A 21,858-nucleotide genomic window follows, 5' to 3' on the forward strand; every position below is an offset into this window, starting at 1 on the left:
TGGTAGTCCAGGCTGGCCTCGAACTCACAGAGATCCGCCTGGCTCTGCCTCCCGAGTGCTGGGATTAAAGGCGTGCACCACCACCGCCCGGCTAAATTTCTTTTTATTATAAAATGTTTTTCTTTCTCTGTTGATTGTGGTTTATAATTTTGCTGGGTATAGTATTTTGGGCTGGCATTTGTGGTCTTTCAGAGCTTGTAGAACATTTGTCGAGGCACTCTGTCTTTCAGGGTCTCAGTTGAAAAGTCAGGCATTATTCTAACAGGCCTGCCTTCATATTGGCTTGTTATTGCTGTCTTCTCACAAGAAAAAATCTCTTTCCACCATTAAATCAAAATTTCTCTCTTGTAGAGATTCAAGTTCCATAAAATCTGCCATAGGTATTTCATGCCATAATATTTTCTTCTCTTAAGTTTCTATTTACTTTACCCCAGTATTTTAACACATTTTTTTCCTGGCACATGTTGTTTATTTAGTAAGTTTTGTTTCCCCTATAAGCTCCTAATATTAATGTCTTTCTCACTTCAGTTTCCCTTTCCAGCCTTGGTAAGATGCTAAGTGCTGGTAGTGGTCCTGGCTCTTCTCCTAATACATCAGCAAATCCTGTTGTGCTGGTTTGATTTCCTTTACTGTTGCCTTAAGGCACCTGAGATAGGCTGTCTATGAAGAGAAAATGCATTTTTTAGTCATAGCTTCAAAGGATTCTATACGTGGTTCCTTGGCTCTGTTGCTTCTGGGCGTGGGGGGTTGGGGAAGCATGTGGCAGAACAATCTACTTACACGACAGTGGACAGGAAGCAGAGAGATTAGCATCCTACAGTCCTCCCAAAGGCAGCCCCCACCCCTCACTCACCTAAAACATCCCATTAAGATTCTCATCTTAAAGTTTCCACCACCTTCTAATAGTACCAAACTAAGGACTTAGCCTTTAACGTGGGTCTTTGGGATACTGTAGATCCAAACTAAAGCCCCAAGCTTCTCCCTAACCTAATATAATGCTGTTCTGTATCAGCTCTGCAAAAGTGTGACTGATTGCAGGGCCTACCTTGCCTGGTCTCTAAAATGTAGAAAAGAATATCTAGATTTAGGACCATGCTGAACATTGAGATAAGAATACACATGTCTAGCACATAGAGGTTCCTTTTGTTCTTGCCATTTTTGTTCTGGAACGTAGTTACGAATGTCTTATCAATAGCTTCCCAGCTTGTGATGCCTGTGAGTCCTTCATTCACGGTCATCTTGAGAGAGAGCACAGTCACTTCTTCCTTCTTACAAGGTTATTACCAGTTTGTTCAGACTGAAAAGGAGATGAACTGTTGTTTCATTTCCAGGGTTTCTTTGACACCCTGCTTCATTGATGACTCTATCATTAGCAGTCGCTGTCTTCTGACATGCTGCCTATTTCCAATAACAAGCCTTATTATTCCTTATTCCCTTGCAACTCTTTGTTGGATGCCACCTGGTCTACATAATGCAGTTGCATCGAGTTTGGTGACTAGATGGGAAGCATTCACTCCAGTCACTGCAATTTGTACTAATAGCCTGGCCAGTCCCTTAAAAGGTAGATTGGTAATAGAGTTCAGTAGATCTTTTCATGCGTTTTTTAGTTTTGATGGATGTTTTGGATTTAGGTTTTTGTTTACCATGTGTGCTTTTTATTCATGAATCTTTTCATCTTTTCCTTCCATCTGACACCATGTATTTGAGGTTGCATTTTATGAATGTAAAACCATGAACATAATTACTAAATGATTTAGGTTTTATTTCTGTCTCATGTGTTCTTAAAAATACCAGCTGCTGCTTAGTTGAAATGTAATTTAATTTGACTGACACTTGAGATTTATAGTTTCTAAACATGAATACATTTTCCTTGTTTGTTTTCATAAGCATTTTTGGTTCATATGTTAATGTGTCTCTTGATTTCACTTCCCTTCTTCATTTTAAAAACAATAAAACAATAAAAAAGAACCTTTCGAAGAAATTGTTAAACTTTTGAAAACATTCTTTTCTTTTTTTTTTTTTTAAGAGTTCATACTTAAGCTCACAGAATTCTTTCCCATTTTGGTGGTTTAACATTTTCTATTTTAGGACCTTTTATTTTGTTATCAGAAAACAGCTTTTGATAGTTAATATAATTTTGCATATGTGCAATAAATATTTCTCCTCAATTGCTTAATCAAGTCTTAAAAACTTAATGGCTGCTGTATTTATTTGCACACCTAGCATGCTGTTGTTCATGCATTCGTTCATGCTGCTGTGTCTTAGTAACTTGAGAGTGAGGGTTTGGAGAGATGACTCAGCAGGCAGTCCTATTGCTGTGCAAGCCTAGTGACCCCAGTTCCATCCCCTGATCCTGTGTAAAGGAGGAAGAGAACTACTCCTGAAAGTTGTCCTCTGACCTCAACACACACACTGTGGGACGTTGTGCATCCACGTTCACACATACTGCCAGCATCACCCTACCAAGAACAACAAGAAGTAAATTTCAAAAATAATTTTGGAATGAGAAAGCAACTTACAAAACTGATGATACTTTGGTGCTTCTCACCAGAAAATGTGATAGGTAGATAGCTTTTAAATATTTAAAGAGCCTTTGGTAGCCTGTTTCTGATAGCCTGAGTGGGATGACACATGTATGAATAAATTTAACATGTGGCATGGTTTAAGATTAATATAATAGCCGGGCGGTGGTGGCGCACGCCTTTAATCCCAGCACTCGGGAGGCAGAGCCAGGCGGATCTCTGTGAGTTCGAGGCCAGCCTGGGCTACCAAGTGAGTTCCAGGAAAGGCGCAAAGCTACACAAAGAAACCCTGTCTCGAAAAAAACCAAAAAAAAAAAAAAAAAAAAAAAAAAAAAGATTAATATAATATTAATAATCTATTAAGAAGTAAATCGATTGATGAAAGTACTCTAAGCAGAGAATGACTGGTGTGGGTGGAGAGGGTGTGTAGATAAGACACAAGGCAGGGTGCCCTTCGTAGTTCGTGTGGAGGCAATGGTAAGAAGCAAGACAGCATCAGCCTCTTTGGCTGTCTAGGAAGACTGAGTGAGGCCTCCATAAGGATCTGTCTTTGATCCTGCATGATGTACGGTGTCTGATTTGCTCTTTACTGTGGCTTCTGTGGTGGCTTTGTCAGCCCTAACATGCTACATCTTTGGTCTCAGAAAATTAAAGTTAGCTTTAAAAAATTTAAACCTTATGTTTCAGATCAGCAGGAAATGGCTTTTGATATTGATTTAATCTTTTATTTCTTAAGTTGTGTCTATGTCAAAAGGTATTTTTTGATGTGAAAAGGAACACTTCTTGGTTACTTGGCTAGCTTTAGGGGAAGAATTAAAATGGTTTCTGTGTCAAAAAAATATAACAGGAACACCAGCTAAGCATGCTTTTATTTAAATAAAAACTATAGCAGTCTGTATTATCATGGCAATGTAAGGAGTGAATGATATGATAATTGTAGCAAGGGGTAGAAACTCCAGTGTTCCTCTCCGGGAGGAGCCCGCTCTTGGACAGCAGCAGCTTCTATGGGAAGAGGCACTCATGTCGTCTCAGTTTTAGTTAGGCAATAAAATTAATTAGGTGGTAATAAAAAATCCACCTGAAAATAAAAATACTGCACATGCGTGTAAAAATAATAAACTTATGCTCTTAATTATTGACTTTTCTTTCCATGAGTACAGAATATATGCTAGGTTTGTTAAGTGCTTGGTTTCTTGCCATTATTCCTAATGTTAAGAGCTAAAGTCCTTAATGTTGAAGGTCCGATGTCAGTGAGCTATTTCTTTTAATTAGTTCTTCAGAAAATCTTTCTGCCCATTTTTACATTTATGTGAACTTTTAATCCAAACAAATAGTTCATTTACTTAAGTCATTCAGTGACATTTATTTAATGCTGTTCTACTCTGTGTTGCACTATTTTATAGATGATGGGGCCATAAATATAAACAGAATATTCCTGGCTTAAGACACATGTATCTCCCACAGATTCACTTTTTAAAAAATAAGATGATAAAATTATTCATACTTACCCACACTTCCATTGGGTAACTAAAAGAGACTTGGCTTTGTAGAGCTGTGTTCATGTGTGCCATGAACACACAGCCTCATTACATTTAGTTCAGTTGTCAGAGCTAAATGTGCCTGCCCCCCAATTGTGAAGACTGATCTCAAGCACCCATGTAAATTAAATATTGGGTATTAAATATTGGCAGCCTTCCTGTAATCCCAGCACTGGAGAGGAGGAGACAGAGACTCCCCAGGTCAAGCTGGCTGCCTAGAGCTCTGGGTTTAAAGAGACCTTGCTTCAGTAAGACCACTGATGTCACCCTCTGGTCTTCAGATGTACTCACACAGATACACACATCCGTGTATATATATGTGAACGTGCATACCATATTCACCCCTTACATACAGAGAAAGTCATTTGCCTGAGTTTATGCCACTAGTAAGTATCAAGATGGGATGTGAATGTCTGGGGCCTTACTGAGCCTGATCACAGCACGTTTCTGTTCTAGAAATAGACTCCTTATTGCTTTGGGTCCTCTTAATACTTGTGCCACATCTTCAAACTTTATTGGCTTTGAATTCTCTTAATACCATGAATGAATTAAGAAAGTACCTAATGAACTCCTCAGTGGTCCCCTACAGACATCCATGTGTTTCAAGAACATCTGTGCTTTTATTCCTACAGAAGCACATGATATGCTTCCAGGCAAATAGCATAGACTTGTGACCATCTCCCTCATAATATGACTGTTTTTTCATCTGCAGGTTTTAAATGCACAGAGAGCAGGATACAAAGCAGCCATAGTTTACAATGTAGACTCTGAAGACCTGATTAGCATGGGATCCAACGACAGTAAGTACAGGTATCACTTTTCTTGTCTCCTGATTGACAGATCATTTGAAATTAAAGTTAACAGGATTTCTTCTTTCATTTTCTGTTCAAACAGTGAAGTTTGTTCTTTACCAGATAACTCCTAGCTGTTAGCCTTCATGGTATTGTCGTGGGGTCTTCACCAGAGAAGACTGCTCAGGCATGGGTTTATTAAGCCAATAGAAATTCTTTCCTAGCAGGCCAGCAACTCCACTGGGTGTTTGGATACCAGTGTAGCCCTGAGGCTTGTTCAGAGTGAGCTTTTTTTAAGCACAAAACCCATGTTCTGGGTACACCTACTTCAGTTAACAAGAACAGTAGCCAGAAGCAGAACTATAGAAGCCAAAAATACAAGGTTAGTACACTTAGAGACTTTCTTTCCCAGAACTATATGGTCTTTGATGCGCAAGGCTTTTATTTTAGCTTTTTCAGGTGGCCCTGCTGTCTGTGTGCTGAGTTACAGCCTGAAAACACTCCCATCGTGGAGTCTTACTAAGGCCTGGGGCCCTGTTAGAGGATAATTTTAATTCCCAACTGAGTTAGAATTGACTTGTTCTTTTTCTCAACAGTTAAGGGGGAGTTATTTATTGATTTATAGATGTTTAAAAAATAATTCAAAAACCATAAACAGTGATTAAATTACTTGGTAAGAATGCCATGGAAAGCCTGTAGGATAGCTCAGTGAGCAAAGGCATTGTTGCCAGGACTGACGACCTAAGTTCAGTCTTCTTAAACCACATAAGGAAAAAGTCCATTCCTGACAGTTGTCCTCTCTTCTCCACCTGCATGCTGGGGACACACCCACAAAGATAAATGTAATAAAAGTTAAGGAATGCTGCAGAACCATTTTTTTTTGTAATTTATTTAGATTTACACAGCATGAAATTTTAAGATGTATAGATTAAAGTACCTACTGCATTCTGGTGAAATTTCAAAGCTATAATACATTATACTTTCTTTTATATGATCTGTGCACATGCATGCTTCAGGGTGTGTGTGTGGGGGGGGGGCAGAGTAGTCCCAACAGTCCAACATCAGGTGTCTTTTCCTATTGCTCCTCACTGTATTTTATCTTATACATATGATGTTTTGCTGAATGTGTGTCTGTGTATCATGTGTGACCACAGATGACTGGAAGAGGGTACTGGATCCCTAGGAAGTGGAGTGTAGTCAGTGTGAGCCGCCATGGGTGAGAGGAATAGAATACGAGTCCTGTGGAAGAACAGTCATGTACTCTTGACTGCTGGGCCATCTCTCCAGCCTTTCCCCCTTATTTCTTTGAGGTTTTCCACTGAATCTGGAATGTACTGATTATGATTAGCTAGATTGCTGCCCAGTAAGCCCCAGGGATCCTCTGGTCCCTGTCTCCCACTGCAGGAATTACAGTGATGAATTGGGCTTTTTATTAGTTACTAGACACCCAAAACTTAGATCTCCCTAAATACAGCAAACACTTTATCCATAGAACCATTTCACCAGTCTCTAGTTGGATAGATGGATGGATGCCTGCCTGCTTGCCTTCTTCTCTCTTCTCCTTCTTTTCCTATTTTTTTTTTTTTTTTTCAGAGCTGAGGACCGAACCCAGGGCCTTGAGCTTGCTAGGCCACTGAGCTAAATCCCCAACCCCCCCGCCTCCTCCTTCTTCCTTCTCTCTCTCTCTCTCTCTCTCTCTCTCTCTCTCTCTCTCTCTCTCTCTCTCTCTCGTTTTTGAGACATGGTCTTTCTATGTGTTCCTGGCTGTCCTGGAACTCACTCTGTAGACCATGCTGGCCTAAAGCTCACAGAGATCTGCCAGCATTTGTCTCCCAGGTATTGGGGTTAAAGGCGTGGGCCACTATGCCCACCTTCCCATATACTTTCCTATAGCAGTTGGTCTTTTACATCACATGGATATATCCATATTTTTTATTTGAAATGAGATTATTTTCTTATTCTAAATATTAGTTCACAGGGAAAATGAGCCAACCTCGAGGAACTAACAAGCTAACTATACAGGGCTATCATGTATTTTTTTTAATTAAAATTGTTTTTGAGAACTTCATATATGAGTTCTGTATTTACATCATTTCATCCCTCCCTCTCTTCCTTCTCTCCATTCTCTCTTGTGTTCCCCTGTCCCTCTTAAATTCATGATTTTCTCTCCTAATTATTATTTCACACACACACACACACACACACACACACACACACACACACACACACACACACACCCTGCTGAATCTCTTTAGTATTATTTATATATATTTGTGTTTAGGGCTGACTAATTGGGATTGGCCTCTTCCTGGAAAAAAACTTATTTCCCTCTCTCTCTCTCTCTCTCTCTCTCTCTCTCTCTCTCTCTCTCTCTCTTTCTCTCAGCAGCCATTGATTGCCTGTAGCTCTTCATGTGGAAGTGGAGCCTTGGGAAATTTTTTAATGAGTGTTGACATGTCAGCTGGTGTTGTTATTGTGCAGGTCTTGTTTTTATGGGTGCCATTTTCCTGTCTTGTCTAGAAGATATTATCTGACAGCAGGCATCCAGGTCCTCTGTCTTTTAGAATCTTTCTGTGCGTGTTGCTTCAGTCTCTTGAGTTCTTACAAGATTTTCTCATGTCTTGTTTTCTTCCTGTCCTCCATCCCCTCTGGGTCATACATTCTTCCTACCTCCTCATATGGTAGGTATACTGCCTGCAAGATATTCTAGGGCAATGGTGCCACAAAACTTGGAATAAATCACTGATTTGACTTAAGGCCACTCCATGAGATGGAACTCCTACCTGACACTGCTTGGGTGACCAAGAACCTTAGACTAGATCACCCAGGGAGCTAGGCTCAAACCAAATACTACTGGTCTAAGAGAAGAAAAAAAATGTAATGATAAAATGACTCCCCATGGTATTCTGCTCTACTCATAGATCAGTGCCTTGTTCAGCCATCATCAGAGAAGCTTGCACCATCAGGGAAGTTCTTGCAGGAGATGGAAACAAATACAGAGACTCACAGCAGAGAGTGAGAGACCTTGTAAGCTCAACCTTAAATGGGCTATCTCCATTAAGTCCCTCCCCTAAGAAGATTGTTTTTTGTGTTTCTGATTATTTTATTACCTGAATAGAGTGTAATTTTAAAAAACAAAATTCTTCTTTTGGTGGCATTTTATTTTAGCTTTAAATACAGAGGTCAGGGTCAAGTTTCCTGGGATACCAGCTGGAAGTTAGCTCTGCTGCAATCTCTAGGAGGAAGTTGGAACTCCCTTAGCTCCTTGCCTCTTGCCAGTTAATGCCTCTCACATTTCCCTCTTGAGGACCAGAGCCACAGTGTTGTCTGTTAGACCTCTTTAAAGTGGTCTCACATTGGTGGCTTGTGTCCGTCTTGGAAGTGGGTATGTAAAGTAAACTTTTTCCTCTTTACTTAGGAATTAGGTATTCTGTGGGAAAGAAGGCTACAATTTTATCCTCTTCTTTCTTTGAAGAACTTTTATCTATAGGAGAGTAAGTGAAATGGAAATATTAAAGATAAAAAAATTATGTCTCTACCTTGTAAGATTGTTGCAAGATTGTGTATAGGAAAAACATCACCCTGTGATGTCCATGTGGTGCTTCTGAACACTTTGATGGTAAGTGTAAGTCTGCAGTCTGAAGGATCAACTGGTAGGCATCGGAATTTGGATGTGATTGTTTCCAATTACATTTGCTGCTGCTAGAGAGAACCTTAAGTGTTGGCATTTTACAAATAAACTCACTGTTGTTCTTTTACACAGTTGATGTATTAAAGAAAATTGACATTCCGTCTGTCTTTATTGGTGAATCATCAGCCAATTCCCTGAAAGAGGAATTCACATATGAAAAAGGGTAAGTAATGAATATCAAAAAATTGTGTAACTTCAGATTGTTCCTTATATTATAGCAGAATTATATAATTTTACATACATTGATATTTGCTTATTTATTCAGAGATAAGGTCTTACTATGTAGCCCTGGCTGGCCTGGAAAAGATGGTTTTATAATGAGCTAATAGATTGTGCTAAATTTTCTCTTCTTAAACCATTGTATTGTAAAAAAAAAAAAAAAAAGTGTTTCTTTTGAATTTGATTATGTATTAAAATTATGCTCATGCTACAGGGAGGTGCTAATGTTGGCATCAGTGTTGCTAAGAATAAACTTTCCATTTATAGTTTCTTTTTAAGTTTATAATGAGACATTTTATTATTTACAATTATTGGTAGACACTACTCTTTCATTACAGTTGCTAAGGAGAGTTTAATTTGCATAAATGAAAGCTTATTGTGATTGCCAAAATTATGTTAGTGTTGATAATAATTTTTCTATTACACATATGAACGGCTTCACTTTTCTAATTTTTCTACTTCGAGTTGCTTTCTGTCATCCGAATGCATTGGCAATACCTTTAACACCATGCTAATCAGTATAGATAGTGGGTGTCTTTGCCTTATTCATTAATGAGATAATTTATTTCAAAAAGGATTCTGGCTTTTAATCAGATTAAGAATCAGCTTTACTTTATTTTTTTAACACTACTGAAGAGATGGCTCAGAGATTAAGAGGCTATACTGCTCCTGTGGAGGACCTGATTCAGTTTCCAGCATGCACATCAATATCCAGCATCTGAACTGATCACAGGTTATTTCCCTGATAATTGTATGGATAGAATACTGTGTACTTAGTTGGCTGATGCTGATTGTCAGAAAGAGACAAAACAAAGCTGTCTGTGTCAATCAAGAGGGGGGTTGGGAAATGAACAAGTTGTTTTGACCTGTAGACCTTGACATCAGGCTTGAAATTAACCTTAAACCACACATACAGGAGAATAAACCTTATTTCCTTCATTGCACATTTCTCTGCTTCAAAGATCAAATATTAGCTGCAAAACCTATGGAGTTCACAATATTTAGGCATGGTCACAGAAGGCAATGTTATGGTAAGAAATTACTAAACCTCTCTAAATACCTTTTTGTTGTTGTTGCTCCCCAAATTGAGATTAATCTGGGGTGAATCTGGAGGTTCAGCTGGGGCAGACACAAATGGCAAACAGTTCTCAGCCATAGGTAGTCTCTGTCACCACCTCTCCCATTAGCAGTTTGGTAAGGAAAGAGCAGTATTTGAATGTGTATTGAATTTGTGTCTTAGTTAGGTTCATGTTGCTGTGACGAAAAGGAATTTGGGGAGGAAATGGTTTATTTTGTTTACACTTCCAGGTAAAAGTCCTACACTAAGGGAAGTCATGCAGGAACCTGGAAGCAGGAACTGAAGCAGAGGCCATGAAGGATCAGTGTTCACTGGCTTGCTCCTAATGGCTTGCTCAGCCTACTTTCTTATAAACCCCAGCCAGGACCACCTGCTCAGGGATGGCACCATCCACAATGGGCTGAGCCCTCCCACATCAATCACTAGCTAAGAAAGTGTCCCACAGGCTTGTCTATGACCAATCTTATAGGTTTTCTGAATTGTGGTTCTCTCTTATCAGATACCTCTACTTGTATGAAGTTGACAATAAATTAGCCAGGACAAACCTGTAATTCAAGATGCTTAAAATACTCTATCAATTTTAAACTATTTAGACTTCTCATAATATGTCTTGACCATAGCCCAAATGATTTTGAAATGTGGCAGCTAGCATGAACAGGCATAAAGAATTTTAGGTTTAGAATCCAGACCACTGAATACCATCAGTGCATCTGGAAATGTCTGTAATGAATTCCAGACCATTTTTATTCTAAAGTGTGTTAATTTTTACTTACTGAAACTTCCTGATTTGCTTTTTTAGCTTGTTTTTCTTGCCTGGCAAGTTATTTCCACGCAATTCATCACATTAAATCACAGAACTGTGTTTGTTTCATCATATGGGGAAAAATGTATCTACATAAGTCATAAGCATGAAAAACGAAAAAAAAAAAAAAACAGAGTAGTAAGAGACCTGCTGAAAGATACTGAGAAGCTCTCTCTCATTGGTTAACGTTAGCTACAGAGTAGTCTGGCTGCTGGACACCAGCACTGTTCATTTATAGCATGTTGGAGAGTGTATGGTAGTGATGTACCAGATCAGTGGCTCACACAAGTAGTACCAGAGATGTAGCACAGAGGGTTTGTGCCCAGAACTGGAAAATTATCTTATGAAATGGACTTTTGCTAGAAGAGATGACTAAATAGATCTCAAGCCTGCTGCTGCTTTCTCCTTTCTAGCCCAATGCTATTATCACTTAGGTATTTTATACAAAGTTACAAAAATGCATGTGAAATCATTTATTATCCTCTCTTCTGATGAAAAGTTACACTTTTACTCTAGCAATCCAAGCAAAGTTTTGGAGGGTATTTGCATTATTTGGGAGAAGTCTCTGGTATTGTTTATATTTGTTGCAGTTTAACTGAATCCCTTAGATGCAAATTTGACAAATGATAGCAGTAAAAACAGATTGGAAGTAAAAATTTTCCCATTTTTCATAAGTACTGTGAACTCCTAAAGACCTCTGTTGGTGAGAAAAGAAGCAACTTGTTCTCATTTTCTTTCATATTGTTATTACTTTACCTGAACTGAGTATGTGATATTGTCACCTTAAAAATAATCACCTAGCAGTGAGTAGCAGGGTAACAAAACATCCACACTGCTGAGCATTGTATTCCCCTCTTTAGACTAAAGGTAGTTGTAAAGCAATGCCTTACATGTAAAGTGTGGCCATTCATGAATAGTTAGTGAACTTAATTCTGATCATTGTTTTCTTCTGATAGGGTTCTGTCTGTTTTGTAATAGTGATGTCACAGTAGCCAACAGCATGGTTATAGCAAAGAGGAATGAGAAATGTAACACCTTCTGATTCACATCCCTGCAACATACATATTTCTGCAACAGTTTCAGCCAAACAGTGGAGAACATGAAGGTGTACAAGAAATCACTCTTAGGAATGTCTTGAGTTTTTTTCATGCCATATCTCATAGATGAATGCAGGGGTACAGGGGCTGTGTCCCTTTTACAAGGTACAATGGATGAGATATATAAGGAGGGGGTATAATTTGTGTCAGTAATTCCTCTAGCGCAGTGGTTCTCAACCTGTGGGTCATGACGCCTTTGGGTTCAAATATTAGATATCCTACATATCAAATGTTTACATTATTATTCATAACACTAGTAAAATTACAGTTATAAAGTAGGAACAAAATAATTTTATGGTTAGGGATCACTACAACATGAGTTGTATTAAGGGGTCATAGCATTAAGAAGGCTGAGGACCTAGAATGTCTGTAAAAAAATATTTATCTTTATTTTATACTCATGAGTGTTTGCCAACATATATTTATGTATGTGCACTGAGTACATGTCTGGTGCCCACTAAGGCAACAGGAGGGCATTTGATCTTCTAGCCAGAGTTAGAGGTGGTTGCCAGTCACCCAATGTGGATGCTAGAAATTGAGCAATGTTTCTCTGCAAGAGCAGCAAGTGCTTTTAAGCATTGAGCTGTCATCTCTCCAGCCCAGATTCTATAGAGTTTTTATATTGATGGAAATAATCAATGAGGTAGAGGTTCTTACTATGTGCTCCGAGACACGCTACTGTTTTTTAAGGTTTATTATTTTCTCTGTGTGTTGTTTTTTTTTTTCTTTGAATGTATGTATATATGTTATGTATGTATATATGTTCCCCATGTGTGTGCCTAGTGACCATGGAGGTCATAAGAAGGTGTTGGATCCTCTATAACTGGAGTTCTGGATGGTTGTGAACCATCATGTGGGTGCTGGGAATCAAAGCCAGGTTCTTGCCAATATCAGCAAGTACTCTTAGCCACTGAACCATCTCTCTTGCCCTACAGTTGTTTTTATGCTGATTTTACATATAAAATACAACTTTTGCATAGCTTAATGCATTCAGTAAATGATATTTATCCAGGGGTTATTCTGAAATATGTGTAAAATAGACTTAAAAATGTGAAAATTATCCCTTAAACCAGGAGTTTTTAACCTTCCCAATGATGTGACACTTTAATACAGTTGCTCATGTTGTGGTGACCCCCAACCATAAAATTGTTTTCATTGCTACTTCATAGCAATGTTATGAATCGTGATATAAGTATCTGTGTTTTCAGATAGTCTTAGGTGACCCCTGTGAGGGGGCTGTCCAACCTAACTCTCAATTGTTAATTTTTCTTTCTTCTAGGGGCCACGTCATCTTAATTCCAGAACTGACTCTTCCTTTGGAGTACTATCTGATCCCCTTCCTCATCATAGTGGGCATCTGCCTCATCCTGATAGTCATTTTTATGGTATGTCAGTTAACTTCTAATAATTATAAAAAGTACTACAGGTAGATCTAAAAATTACTGAAAAATTAAGAGAAGCCTTATTTGAAAGAGTACATATATCTATTTATACAAACTTCTGGAGAAGGCAAATATATATAGTGTGAACAAAAAAGAAAGAAAGAAAAATGAAAGAAAGGAAGGAAGGAAGGAAAGAAAAGAAAGAATGAACAGTAATTGTGTTTAGGGACTTGGTAGAGGATTACTGGAAGGGTAGGAGGGAACTTTCCCAGGTGAGAACCATGTCTTGTATCTAGATAGAAATTTGGGGATACAGATGCATAGTATTTGTTTCAATTTATTAAATTGTATATAAACACTTATTGTGTGTATATATACACACACACAAACATAGTATTTGGGAGGACATATTCTTATATCTATAGCTTAGCTTTTATGCATTATAAAAACTAAGGGTTGGAGAGATAACTCAGTGGTAAGGAGCCCTTGCTCTTTTACAGAAGACCTGGGTTTAGTTCCCATCACTCGCATGGTGACTCACAACCCTCTGTAACTCCAGTTCCAGGGTATATGATGCCCTCTTCTGACTTTTGTAGGCACCAGGCATGCATGTGGTGCGCATACATACATACGTACATAAAGATGAAACACTCATATACTTAAAAAAATAAATTAAATTTAAAAAAAAACTATGGAGAAAAAAAGTAAAATGTATTGATTGGCACATAGAAATGCAGTATTATTTGTAGACTCTGTATATTGGTATTATTACCAAATTCTCCAAGTTCACCTAGAAGTCAATTTTAGAAAATTCATATTAAAATGTAAAGAAAGAATGTTATGAGGGATTGTGGTAAAGGGATGATGGATGCATTCTTTTTCTAAGACCATTATAACCAGAATATGGTTCCAGGACTCTAGAGGGTCTGTGAGATCCAAGTTATTTTCAAAATGATACCAATATTTGCCTGTGTCACTCCTAATTCTTACCTTTTTTGTTGTTGTTGTTGTTGTTTTTGTTTTTCGAGATAGGGTTTCTCCATGTTGTTTCAGTGCCTGTCCTGAAACTCATTCTGTAGACCAGGCTGGCCTCGAACTCAGAGATCCGCCTGGCTCTGCCTCGCGAGTGCTGGGATTAAAGACGCACACCATCACCACCCACCATAATTCTTTCTTTTTTTAAAGATAGTGCTTCACTGTGTATCCCTAGCTGGCCTGGAACTCACTGTGTAGACAAGGCTGACCTCACACTCAGAGACCTGTTTGCTTTTGCTGGGATTACAGGCGTGCAGCACCACACCTAGCTAACTCCTAATTCTTTTAGGATTGTGTTGAGGACATTTCTAGAGGATCTATGATATGAGATATAAAAATACTTGGAGAATAGGTATACAATTATGCTGTATTCTTTATTCAAATATTAACAGAAAAATTCAAAAGATGTAAAAAACCGGTCTTGCTCTTTTGGTCTGTCAGCAGCTATGGTTGCCTGTGCAAGACTAGGCCTGTCAGCATTCCATCCTGGAGTGTGGAGGTCTCATCTTACTGAGGGTTTATAGGCAGTTAGCAGTTAGGGGAGAGGGACTCATTAGGTATCACCCCGTCCCTGAGGGTCTGTAGGCAGTTAAAGGAGGAAGAAACATCTTCAGTGCTGTAGATAAGTTGCCCATGATGCTAGAAATAACCTTTACCTTCACTCCTATAAAATTATGCTCATTAAGTTGATTTTTTTTCACCAATAATAAAAAGACATGAAAGTAGAACAGGGATTTATTGGGATAAGGAAGAATGATAGGGGGCATAGGAAATGAAAAGGAGAGGGTTAAATAATACATACCCTTAATATTTTAAAAATATACTATCTTAGAAAATATAAAATAAGAAAATGCTTTAATTGTGTGAAGCTACAGTGATTATGATTGTATAGTTATTTTATATCATATTTTAAGTTATGATAGAACACACACAAACTTGAGACATTTAACATGCATAGCTCTGTGTCTGGTCTGCTCCCTGGACTTGCCACTGCCACTATCAGTGTACATACTTTCCATAGATAATATATGTAATTAGCTGAATGAATTTCATCAAATTTCAGCTTCAATACTGGCCTGCTACAGTTCTAGGTACAACATTCAAGTATTGGTCAAGAGTCTTATTCCCTCCATTCGTTCTGGAGTTTAAAAACATGATGAACTTGCAATCTGTATGTTCGACACAGAAAAAAACAACAGAAGTCCTAACCCACCCATAGCCAGTAGGTTAAAGGCAACTGAGCCATTCCCTTCCTTAACGAGCCTTACTGCAAATTGGAGTCCTTGTAAGATGGTATCCCAAAGGCAAATGGAACTTGAATTAATAAATTTATAATTTTCAAAGCCAATCGAAATGTATATAACTATTGAATTAAATTTATCATGCCCAGTAGAATGAAAGGTTAATTAACTGTGGTAGCTATTTTTGTTGCCAGGGTCTCCACTGTGCTAGCTGTAATAAGCAATTATGAAATGGTAATCCCAGAAACAGTAGCAGTGGTGGCCGCCTTTGCTATAACAGCAACAACAGCAGAAGCAATGTCAAATTCTCTTCTGGAGTGTGTGGGTATCCACTGACATGTATACAACTCCAGGAACACGAACCGCCAGGGGCCATTTTTCTTGATCCCAGCACGATTTAATCAGGCAGCTCTTCTGGAGAATCCAAAAGCATGGTTGGAGTTCCTAGGCTTATGTTAATGCTTGCCAAAGTTGGCCACATTGGGCTCTCAATTTCCATTGGCATCAGAAGGGGAGAGTTTTTCACGAAGGCCCAATAAGTCTCTGCCATGTTGGGCTACAGCAGTAGCCACAGGGTGCACTCAGCGCTCAGGAATCCTAAGAGGAACCTCATTGTCCTGAGGAAAGACATAAACAGAACCCTGGGCTGACACCAATACCAGATCAGGTCTCCTCCAAGTGCCTGTAGAAAGATCCTCCATCGCTCCAGAGGGTGATTTGTAACAGGAGCCCTCCAGTTGAACACACAGATTGCAAGCCCAGTGCCACTTTGAGATCTTTGGCAGCAGTTAACTCTGCACCTCACACAGGATTGAGCCTGTATGATAATGAGTATTCAGAGATGGTTAATACCTGGGGGGCGCTCACCAACCTAAGACAGAGAGCCTGTGTGGCCTGAGTAGGCATCTCCATGATGGGTAAGGTGACCTGCTGACTTCCCACGTAACCTAAGTCAGAAGCTCATTTATTAGTAAAAGGGGCACATGTAAGGGCCCTGGCCCCTGTTTTGGATAGTTGTTGCCTTGCTTGCTGACCCTGACCTTGATATCCTCCCTATGCTAATCCCCTCCTGGGCTTCACCCTCCTAAAATACTTAAGGGAAGTTCCTTGTCTATGTATCCTGCATAATGGGTGTTAACAGCTTAGATGCAAGATTGTAAAACATCTGTAGCGAACTTCTGCCCTCCAGGGTTCTTCCATTGTGCTGTAAGCCTGTATTCAAGACCTCCTCCCTCCCTCAATAAATGGCATTCAGCATTAAAATAAATAAATAGAATTAAAAAATGATGAACAACTTTTGTATATTCATGTTTAGTGTATATATATATATACCAGGTTTGCCAAACTAGTGGAACTTTAGTGGTACCACACATTTAAAAATTACTTTCTTCATTTAAAGTTTTTTTTAATTCTTTGGCATTTTATACATGTATATAACGCGTTTTGATCATACTCATATTTTTTGTTCCTTTAGTCCCAGTGAGCCCCTTCCTACTTTCAAGTACTTTGTCTCCCTCCTCGCCCCTCTCTCTTGGTGGCCTCCAAGCTTGATTAGTGTTGTTTGTGTGAGAATGATGGGCACTATTTACTGGAGCTTGGGCACTTTGGCCTCACCCTCGTCCATGATTGAATATTTATAGGCAGGTCTTGTGAAGGTAACAGCATCTGTGTGAGATAATTGTATGTCCATCAAGACATGAGTGGCTAGCCTGTCCTCCAGACTTCTCTAACAACCATAGGTCATTTCTAGCCCCTCCCTGCCCTAAAGGGAAAAAAAGCCCAAGATCAGGCCACCAAATCCCTCCAATCCCAGTTCATCCTGGAAACCCTATATAAACTCAGCCTCCTGCCCAGTTCTTTGCTGCTTCTCTCCTGAGCAGAGGGAACTATCTTCCCTCCTGTGTGATTTATTTCTCCAAATCCCTGTGTGAGGTTTGTTGGGCGGTGTGACTGTGGTATCCTCAGTTCCTGACTGCCAACCTTTCCTCTTACAATCATGAGTTTGACAGCCATGTCATGTCCCAAAGACAGCGTTTCACGTCACTCTTCTTCCTCCAACTCCTACATCCTTTCCAACTTCTCTTCTATTATACTCATTAAGGCTTGGAAAACATATGTAGATGTCCCTTTTAGGGCCAGACATCCATTAAGTTATCAGTTGTCAGAACTTTGAACATCCCTTCTATAATTGCCTCCCACTGACAAAAGAAGCTTCTTTGGTGAAAGCTGACAGGAACACTAACCATTGGCAGAGGTGTAAAGATTTAGACGGTGACTTGATAGGTTTATCATGTCTATTTAGTAAAACAATAGCATAGCTTCCCCATTAGGGTCTGTGGTCTCCCTAGCCAGGGGCCTTTTCTTCTCTCTTTTTTCTTATGTATGTATGGTGTAGTACATGTATGTGAGTGTTTGGGTGCGTGTTCCCATGTGTGCCCATGTAGAGATCAGAGGAGGAAGATGTTAAGTGTCTTTGTCTATAGCTCTCTGCCTTGCTTTGAGACATAATGAGCTCTCAGATTCAGCCTTTCTTTGCCTACTAAGGCTGGCGTTACAGGCATATGCAGCCATGTCTGCATCTTCTTATATGGACGATAGGCATTCAAACCCAGGTTCTCATACTTGCACAGCAAGTGCTCTAATCTGCTGAGCTATCTACCCAGTCCTGAGTACCAGCTCTACAGATCTGCAGTACTAGACATGAATTTTCTCCTGGGGACCGGGCCTCAAATCCAGGGAGGAACTAAGTGGTGAGCTACCTCCATAGCGATGTCCTTACACCCGTTAGCACATCTTGCTTGCCTGCTCGGTAGTATGCAAGGTGCACTGAGTATACCTTGCTGAATAAGACTGTTGAGGACAACTCTTCCCCAGCAGCCTGCATAGCGCCGCCCACTACTGTAAGTCCTAGAAAGCAAGTAGGAAGCTTCCACCTCAGTTTCAGTTTAATCTCTCTATGTGTTATGTATGACCAGAGTGTGTGACAACCACAGCAACAATGGAGGCAACCAAAAGCAGTAGAATTAGCCTGTCTTATTCTGGAGGTCTCAGGGGATGCCCAGCTAATGACTCATAGGATGGCAGCCCATACTAGCTCTGGCTTGTGGTTGTTCTCTATTCTCAGGGCCCTAATCTAGCTCAGTTTTAAACATAGCGATTCCCTGTCAAGATCTCACTATCTAGTTATAGAGTGATAAAGTGGGGTTCCTCTCTACTGCACTGCTTGCCAGAGGAATCCTTCCTACTTAAACCAGAAATTGCACTGGAGGCTGGTGAGGGCTCTAAGTTTGCCCCGTAGGACAAGTCTCCTCTCCCTAGGGTCACCCAGCTTATGGTCTGGAGATGAGGTGGTTGTGTCCTCTCACCCCACCTCTAAGCCAAGGCTAGAGTTGTGTTTGGCAGAGGTTACTTTGTGTCATTGGGTACCCATCTGTTTCTTCACACTGTCCTGGTCCAGCACTGCCATTCTGAGTTTCTGAAGCTGACTTCTGCTTTCTTCCTTTGGAAGCAGCACTACACTTGCTCATCCCAATGTCTTTCCTTAATCAGTCATGTGGAGGCAGCTTAGAGTCCTCCGTTTTTCCTGGAAGGCCTCAACTTAAATATTTGTAAGAAATTATTCAGTGTAGTAAGACAAAGGATTTCAGTTATTCATATATTTCACTAACAGTTTTAAGAATTTCTGTCATATGTGGAATGAGTTCTCTTTATTCTTAGCCATCTGTGCCTTGTTGTTGTTAGATGTTTATGTAATTTGTCTTTCAAAGAAGTAGACTTTTGTTCTACATTCATAAGAAACCAGGTCCACTTTGGGATCTATATATTCATCAGTAAGCAAAAAACATAGAAATAATTTTTCTTCATTTATACATTCGTTTGTTTCTCTGTGTAACACTGATTGTCCTGGAACTCACTATGTAGACCATGCTGGCCTCGAACTCAGAGATTTACCTGCCTTTGCCTCCTCAAGTGCTGGGATTAAAGACATGTACCATCATACCCTGGGGCTAGAAGTTTTTTGTTGTTGTTGTTTTTTGTTTGTTTGTTTTTCTTTCTTTCTTGAAGTCATTTTTTATGACCTTATTTATACTGTTGCCCCTTCGGGGATTTAGGTGAAGTAAAGTCTTCTTTTTTTTTCTTTTAAGAAAAGATTTATATTTTATTTTTGAGATTATAATTTGACACTCTCCCTTCCCTTTCTTCCCTCCAAACCCTCCCATATACCCCTTCCTTCTTTCCTCTAAATTCATTGCCTTTAAAAAAAAAAACTAATTATTATTGCATGCATGTAAGTATGCATATATATATTCATGAGTATATATATATATGAATATATATGTATATCCCTAAATATAGCCTGTTCAGTCCATATAATGCTACCTAATATATATGTTTCGAGAGCCGTCTATTTAGTATTGGACAGCCAGTCGGTGTGCTCTTCTCTAGGGAGGACCACTTCTCCTCTTCCCGGCTTTCTGTGGTTGCTTGTAATCCTTCGTGTGGTCTCATGGGCTTTTCTCCATCCAGTCTGGTATATTCATTGTTGTTGTCTTTGCTCATCTCACATTTGGGCAGTCATCTTGGTGAGACTTCATGGGTGTACCTTCTGGTATCACTAGGAGACATAATCTCACAGCAAACTCCCCAATCCTTGGACTGTCCCCTCTTGTGCAGTGCCTCCTGAGACTTAGGGGGGAAGGGTGTTCATGGTATATCCACTGGGGTTGGGCTGCACAGCTCATTTAAAGCTCCATCCCTGTGTAAGACACTTGTTTGTTTTGGTGTTCCCTTCTCTGGCAAGGGAACTCAGTTCCAGCCTTTCTGTTCTTGTGCCCCGTCCATCTTGGGAGAGAAGAATCTTTTCCCTGTGGTGCGTTTGCAGGAATACATAGGCACCTTGACTGGACTCCAGCCTCCCATCAGATGTGGCTGTTGTACAGCTCCGTAGGGTCCGCTCTGCAGTCGCCCACGCCATCTCAGAGCTGCCTTCAGATATTATTGAGTGGTTAAGGTTGTCTAATTCTGTGGCTCAGTAAAAAGCTTCCTTTCTCCAGTGAGGTCGGGTTTCACCATCCTCCATAATTCATGGTCTTTTTTTGTTTCGTTGAGATTCTAGGTGGTAAAGAGGCTTCGCCAGAAACCTGTTACCCTTTGTGAGTTGTTCTGTGATTCACGGGTTACTTTATTAAAGTTTTAAATTTCAGACATGTATTTTTTCAGTCTCCTTTCCTATATATTTCTAATTTAGTTATATTATGGTCAGAAAACACATGATGAATTCTTAATGTAATTTTCTTTTCTTTCCATAATCATTTTATTTTTTTATTAAGAATTTTTTTATTCATTTTACTTATGTAATTTTCAAACACCTGCTCTGTGGCATCCTTTTGTAGTGAAATTTTATAAATGTTGTTCGCATGTGCAGAGAATGCCAAGTTACATGTCTTTTTAAGTTTATGAATTTATCTAACTTAAAAAGCATAATTCCTATAACATAAAATTGACATATTTAAAATGTACAAATTAATGATTTCAGTATATTCACAAAATTGTACAACTGTGACTATAGTTGTCTGTAGTTTTACATTCTTAGGTTTTCTAAAAACAATGCTAAGCAATAGAACACTATTATTTTAATCTTCTGGCAGCCAAATTCAACAAAGTAAGAAGAAATGAGTGAAGTTAATTTGAATGCTTTGTCTAAGTTTAAAATGTTTTGGGCCTTCAATTCACATATATAACTGGTTTTTATCTCTCAGTACTGCATTTCACACGCTGCTGTGTGTCTGTTCTCAGAGCACACCCTCACTTGGAAGAGCTACGCTTTAAGTGCTCGTTTGTGACATACAGTGAGAGCTAGTACAGCTCTACTGTTTAAATGTTTGTGTTTGATTTAGATACAAATCCCTAAGGTTGAATTTATGTATCGCTCCCATAGTTTTCAGCATATTCTTGATGAAATATTCTTTTTACTATTTATTTTAATATGGCATATCTGTATTCTCCCCCCCCCACTTTAAACTTGATGAACTTACTCCATTTACACCTACTGTCCTCATACGTATTTGGATTAATGTCTGCATATTATTCAGCTTTCTTTATTTAAATTTGGATTGCATAACTTTTCTTTTTCCTATTAGTTTAAAAACTTACATTATATTGCTGTAGCTTTTTCTTTTTTCAAGCAAGAGCCTTGTATAAACTAGTCAACTACTCTACTATTGAGTTCTATTCAAAGCCTCATGGCTCATGCTGTTATTTTTAATGTTTTAATGGTTATTTAAAACATCTAAAATATTAAGGTATGGTTGACATAAAATAAGCCACACATATTTAAGTTGTACATCTTAGTAAATTTTAGCACTTCTATAATTATATGTGTGTGTGTATGTGTGTGTGTGTGTGTGTACACAAACATACACAGGTATAAAAATATCACCATTACAGTCAAGATAATGAGAT

The 21,858-nt window shown here is 39.1% G+C and overlaps 1 protein-coding gene across 2 annotated transcripts in view; it reads left to right on the plus strand.

The window, feature by feature from the left end:
• The window catches only part of Rnf13 (ring finger protein 13), an 86,390-nt gene that overhangs the window by 48,924 nt on the left and 15,608 nt on the right, over nt 1–21,858 (plus strand). For both annotated transcript variants that reach the window (XM_028882158.2, XM_028882157.2), the window contains 3 exons: nt 4,773–4,860; nt 8,615–8,705; nt 13,018–13,123. In XM_028882158.2, the coding sequence (XP_028737991.1) occupies nt 4,773–4,860; nt 8,615–8,705; nt 13,018–13,123 (285 nt within the window). The remainder of the gene's footprint in view (nt 1–4,772; nt 4,861–8,614; nt 8,706–13,017; nt 13,124–21,858) is intronic.

This window comes from Peromyscus leucopus, chromosome 6 (genome assembly GCF_004664715.2).
Source record: "Peromyscus leucopus breed LL Stock chromosome 6, UCI_PerLeu_2.1, whole genome shotgun sequence".
In the NCBI taxonomy this organism is placed as follows: domain Eukaryota; kingdom Metazoa; phylum Chordata; class Mammalia; order Rodentia; family Cricetidae; genus Peromyscus; species Peromyscus leucopus.